At 40.4% G+C, this 5853-nt stretch overlaps 1 protein-coding gene across 2 annotated transcripts; it reads left to right on the top strand.

Moving 5' to 3' along the window:
- The first annotated feature begins 928 nt into the window (after positions 1-928).
- LOC112188911 (probable LRR receptor-like serine/threonine-protein kinase At3g47570) lies at positions 929-4453 on the top strand. 2 transcript variants are annotated; one of them, XR_002931618.2, is made up of 3 exons: positions 929-3359; positions 3483-3989; positions 4280-4453. XR_002931618.2 is itself a non-coding variant. In XM_040514662.1 (3 exons), the coding sequence occupies exons 1-3, from the start codon at positions 1097-1099 to the stop codon at positions 3887-3889; spliced, it is 2598 nt and encodes an 865-aa protein (XP_040370596.1). In that variant the 5' UTR covers positions 929-1096; the 3' UTR covers positions 3890-4240. The 2 variants fall into 2 exon arrangements, 1 of the variants encoding a protein (XP_040370596.1); XM_040514662.1 differs by lacking the exon at positions 4280-4453 and having other exon boundaries at positions 929-2396; positions 2469-3359; positions 3483-4240.
- Positions 4454-5853: the final 1400 nt, after the last annotated feature.

Here is a 5853-nt window from a genome sequence, read left to right on the forward strand (position 1 = left end):
ATCCGGATCCATCATGCCTCTTCCAACGCTGCAACCAGCAAGTATAAAGAGAAGGAAAAACAGAAAAAGACATCCACTGGCGCGCCCTCGGTTGACGTAAAACACGCCGGAAAAGGACAGCACTACGATCCCGTTTGTGGCACCAGCCATAGTTTTGAGAATTTTATCGAAGACGAAAAGTCTTCGAGTAAACCCTAGCAGAGCGGCTAGGTCATACTCCAGATAAATTAATTAAACTTGATTTGTCAAATTCGAATAATGTTTATCAAATAATATTTTAAACTGGACGTTGTCACGATTTCACAAGATTTTTCATACAACAAAACTATTTAAAAAAATTTCCCTTAGAAGTTGTATTCTTTAAACATAGAATTGTGAAGCCGCGCACTGTGGGCCGTCCATTTTGAATGTCATCAAATCTGAACCGTTGATTGCAGTGTATATACGTAACGGTTCAGCTGGAAGGAGAGAGACACCGGCTGAAACGCGAAACCGAATACCCGAAAGTCAACCCGGCTCTTTCTCCGTTGCCTATGTCAATTTGATGTTGGTTTGTCGAACCCATAACCTAAGAAGGAGATTCAAAGCTCTCAAGCTTCCTGGTTTTTCCTGCGGGTTCGGATATTTTCCGGCATTTCGTGCCACGTTTAGGCAAGGTGAAGCTATACATGAGATGACATTGTTCAAATGAAAACTTATGAAAGAGAATCAAGGATTTAAAGCTCTTCGGGGTGTCCGGCGGGTTTCTCTGTTTTCGGGCAATTCCGGCCATTATCAGGGACGAGTAAAGTAACATACTTCATCACCTCTTCGTGTTCTACACGTTTTTTTTACCCTTTATTTCAGTCTTTGGTCAATTTCTGACCACATATGTGGCTATGTTTCTATAACACATTAGTCCTGCTGAAGACTTGAGTCAACTGTATGTTTGAAAATTCAATGGAGGAAAGAAACCTGGTGTGGAATTAGTGCCCCCTTTTCCACGGATGACTTTGTTTCTGATAAGATTGGCAAATCTGTGGCCTACAGAGTACAGAATCAAGCTATTCGCCATTTTTTAATAGACTCAAGCTATTCGCTATACTTTGTGGCCTAGATGGAGAGCTCATGCCTGGTTGTGAGGATTTGGTCAGTATTCATGTCACTGTTTCCCCTGATGATCATCACTATGGCCTCTTCAAATCTGAGAGCAAATAAGGTGGAAAGACTATCCTTGCTTGCCTTTAAAGCTGTAGTCAGTGATCCTCTGGGCATCCTTAGCTCCTGGAATTATTCCTCCAACTTATGTCATGAGTGGCGAGGGATTACTTGCGGCAGAAGACGCCCGAGAGTCAAGGTTCTCGACCTCCGGTCCAGCCAGCTGAAGGGTGTTCTATCTCCACATATCGGAAACTTGAGCTTTCTCAGGACATTAAATCTCCGAAGGAATAGCTTCACCGGCACCATCCCTCAAGAAGTTGGTCGACTGTCCCGGCTGCAAGTACTAAACCTCGGGGACAACTTGTTCAAAGGTTATATCCCCATGAATATATCACATTGTTCTAACCTCCATTATCTTTTTTTGGCTAATAACAGTCTTACTGGCGAAATTCCAATTGAACTTGGCTCATTGTTGAAGCTTCAAGAACTTATTTTGCGCAGGAACAATTTAATAGGGGAAATTCCCCCTTCCTTTGGAAATTTTTCTTCTCTTAAAGTTCTTTCTATGAAAGAAAATAATCTGCGTGGCCTCATGAATAGCCGCCTTGGGAAATTGAAAAGCTTAAGAGATCTTTCATTGGGTACAAATAGATTGTCTGGTACCATCCCTCCCTCCATATACAACCTTTCTTCAATTCAACACATTTCTGTGGTTGGAAACCAACTTCATGGAACTCTTCCTTCTGGGTTGGGCTACACAATATTTCCAAAGCTTCAAATCTTTCAGTTCCAAATGAACAGATTCAGTGGACCAATTCCATCTACTATCTCAAACGCATCCTACCTTTCACGATTTGGGATCTCTAATAATACTTTTACCGGAAAAGTCCCTAGTTTGGCAAGACTGTCCAATCTGGTTCGGCTGGAAATTGATGATAATAATCTTGGAAATGAGGATGGTGAATTGGATTTTCTCTCTTCTCTGGTCAATTGTACCGGTTTAGAACTTTTGGATATTAATGGGAATAATTTTCAAGGAGTTCTACCTGAATCTATCAGCAATCTCTCAACAAAGCTCAAGGTGATGAGCTTAGGAAGGAATCAGCTAAGAGGAAGCATTCCGATTGGGATAGGAAATCTCATCAACTTGTTTGTATTGAGCTTCGAGGAAAACCTATTGACGGGCCCTATACCGAGTTCAATATGTAAGCCAAGTAAACTAAGCAGTCTGTTTATAAACCATAATCAGTTATCAGGTACGATCCCTTTTTGTTTAAGAAATCTAACTTGGTTAAGCAGATTAGACCTCTCATTTAATGATTTTGAAGGCGAAGTACCCATTGATGGAGTTTTCAGGAATTCAACTGCGGTTTGTCTCGTGGGAAACAGAGGACTTTGTGGAGGTGTAACTCAGTTGAACTTGCCTCTATGTTGTTCTGAGTCTTCTGACGGGAGCCTGTTTCCTCTTTGGACATTAGTCTTCTCAGTTTTCTCTTTGGCCGTTGGAAGTATTTTGGTGTTGTGCTATCACTGCTGTGTGCCCCTTTATAGATCAAATAAAAGGAAAGCCAAAGCTAAGGTAACCGTGATACCATTATTGGATCTTTCACTCTTAAAATTGTCATATGGTGATCTCCTAAAAGCAACTGATGGCTTCTCTTCTCGGAATTTGATTGGCTCTGGTAGTTCTGGTTCTGTGTATTGGGGAGTTCTTGATCAACAGGAGGAAACAATTGTTGCTGTGAAAGTACTCAACCTTCAAAGTTCAAGAGCTTCTAGAAGTTTTGTAGCTGAATGTAAAGTCCTGAAAAGCATTAGGCACCGAAATCTTGTTAAACTAGTGACCGCTTGCTCAAGTATTGATTTTCAAGGAAATGAATTCAAAGCTTTGGTTTTTGAGTTCATGTTGGATGGAAATCTAGATGAAATGTTGCATTATTCAGCTCATACAGTGGTTCGGGTGCCCACTGTGCAGGTGCATTTGAATCTTATCCAAAGGGTAAATATTGCCATTGATGTAGCTAATGCTTTGGATTATTTGCACAGCCACTTTCACAACCCTATAGTTCATTGTGATTTAAAGCCGAGTAATGTTCTCCTAGAAAAGGACATGACTGCCCGTGTCTGTGATTTTGGGTTAGCAACCTACCTCCCACATACTTCTTCACTAGAGAGTTCTTCCAATATAATAAGGGGGTCCATCGGCTATTTTCCCCCAGGTAATTTTCAATTGATCTATCAATTCTTCAATTTCTTCCTATTTAACAAGTGTTGGTTTTTCTTTATTTTTGTTTATGATTATGACTATACGATCCATATGCTTTTTTGGAAATAATTTATAGAGTATGGCATGGGAGGTGCGGTCTCAACGTATGGGGATGTGTATAGCTACGGAATCTTGTTACTGGAGATGCTTACTGGTAAGAGGCCAACAGATGATATGTTTACAGATGACACGAACTTGCACAATTTTGTTCTGATGGCTTTGCCTGAACGTGTGAAAGAAATATGTGATCCGTTGCTTCTTCAAGAAAAGGAAAGCAGCACTAGTACAAAGCCTGCAAGCAATAGGAATGATGTCCAAAATGATGAAACACGAAGAGTTGAAGAGTGTCTTATTTCCATTGCTAGGATAGGAGTTGCTTGTTCTGTGCATTTGCCCAAAGCACGAATGGAGATTGGAAAAGTTGTAGCTGAATTACGTGTAATCAGGGATGTACTGACTGGAACCAGGATGCTTAGAGAGTAGAGAGCACATGATCACTACCTAAGGCCTTATCCGCCAATGATACAGTTGGTTGTGGGAGAGTCCAATATAGAGCGTCAGATAAACCAGCTTTCACTACTTGGTGAGTTCAATATATCATTTAATTATGTAAAACTCCCAAGAATTTATTCAGATGTTATTAAAACATTTCATTGAGTCAGTTGTATTTATTCACAAGGAAAGTGGAAAAAACCAAACTGAGAATACCTTTGTTTGCTGTGTTCTGATTGAGAACCCAATCTCTTCTTCTTAGACACATTTTAAGACGAATTTTAGCAAACAGGGTTCTGCATCACCCGCCAAAACCTCCTCAAATAGCCCCTCTCTGATTTGAACAGCAAACCTAATTTTCTGCTTAATATTCTCTTGCAGAATTGAACCAAATCTTCAGAATGAAATAGAAGCATTTCTCAACTGAAATTGAATCTTGTTGAAGAAGTCAAGTAAAGTCATGTCAATGTGTCATTAAGAATTTGTGTCACTGGCCAATTGTTAAGAAGTCCAGTCGTCTGGCAACTTAGACTTCAGACTAATTGTGTCTCAGTCCCTTTTACACTACAGCAAGAATTCTTTTGGTTAGGAAACAGAGAAGATTGTTCAACTGGAAAAGGGAAGATTCTTCCAGACTCATTTCACCGTCAGCTGCAGAATTTAGCCGGAATTTGAATGACTAGATCACTCTGATCTTGAATTTTCACACCAAACTCAATTCCCTATTCAATATTTGACCTGCAAATCGAGTTTGGAACAGGTAAAGAGAGAGAGAGAGCAACAGAAGGGAGAGAGAGAGAGAAATAAACATTGATCGATGCTAGGACGAACCTTCAATTCTCTCTCTGAGGTTGACTAACGATTAAACCAAGGCCAGTAGAATGACCGCGACGGCAGGACGAAGAAAATGAAACCAGTGCGATGGCCGGACGGCGAACATACGTTGGGATCACATTCTCAGGTCGCCGTGTTGTTGGCTCGGGTTGGAAGCCTCGAAACTTCTTGGCTCGACTGATCTGTCCTTTGCATTTTATACCCAAAATTAAAATGTAATTTGACGACCAAGATCAAGCGATGTAGAATTTAAAAGGGTTAACTACAAAGCACTACCAGACAACATATTTTTTGACAACTAAGTCCACAACCTTTTCCACTATACAATTAAGGACAGACACTATTCTCCTTTTACCTTCTTTGCTTTTTACATAGTATCAGCTACAGTACACAGTATCAGCCTATTTCTTTTCCAAACTAACACAGTATCAGCCTAAGGACTAGCCTTCAACATGCCACAATTTCACCTAACGACTTCCTGTCTAAGCGGCTACTACCAGGGCGGAATCACTGCTGCCTTAGTATGATAGGGGTCAGTTTATATAGAAAGACTGCTACTGCTTACTGACTGCTACTGCTACCAAAACATAGATGCAAAAACAGTAAAATATTTTTGTGACAGAGTACTGGGCACAAACTGAATTTATTTATTCAAACATAAATACAGATACAGAACCCAGAGCCTCACTCTTGGGCAAACAGCTAGAAGTTGTTTTAGCTACTCATAACTGATTTACAAACACTTACTTGTAATAGAAAGCACACTGTGTCCACAGACGGACTGCTACTGCTACTGAGATATGCTGATCTTAGAGATTTTCGAATATAGAACTAATGCCTTCCTTTTCGAATGCCTTCTAAGAGAAACTAAAGCTCCTTATATAGGTAGCGGAACTCAAATTACAATTCAAAACAACAAAATGTACAGAACGACTCCGTGATTTCCTGCTTTCCTTAGTGCTCCTGCTGGTGGAGGTCGGCCGGGGAAAAGCAGATTCCTTTTAGGTGAAATGTTTTTCACCTGCTTTTTGAAAAGCAAAAGTCACTTTTAGGAAAAATCCAAAAGGACTTTCGGTGTTTTCTACACCTGCTGCTTCACATGTTCTCGTCGGTTTCTGAAT

The sequence above is a fragment of the Rosa chinensis genome, chromosome 1, assembly GCF_002994745.2.
Source record: "Rosa chinensis cultivar Old Blush chromosome 1, RchiOBHm-V2, whole genome shotgun sequence".
Classification (NCBI taxonomy): Eukaryota; Viridiplantae; Streptophyta; class Magnoliopsida; order Rosales; family Rosaceae; genus Rosa; species Rosa chinensis.

Excerpts from the sequence above, each read along its gene's own strand:
- LOC112188911 (XM_040514662.1), top strand. The coding sequence starts at position 1,097 with ATGGAGAGCTCATGCCTGGTTGTGAGGATTTGGTCAGTATTCATGTCA. Across the intron at positions 2,397-2,468 it reads AAACCATAATCAGTTATCAG|GCGAAGTACCCATTGATGGA; the intron begins GTACGATCCCTT and ends ATGATTTTGAAG. Across the intron at positions 3,360-3,482 it reads CATCGGCTATTTTCCCCCAG|AGTATGGCATGGGAGGTGCG; the intron begins GTAATTTTCAAT and ends AATAATTTATAG.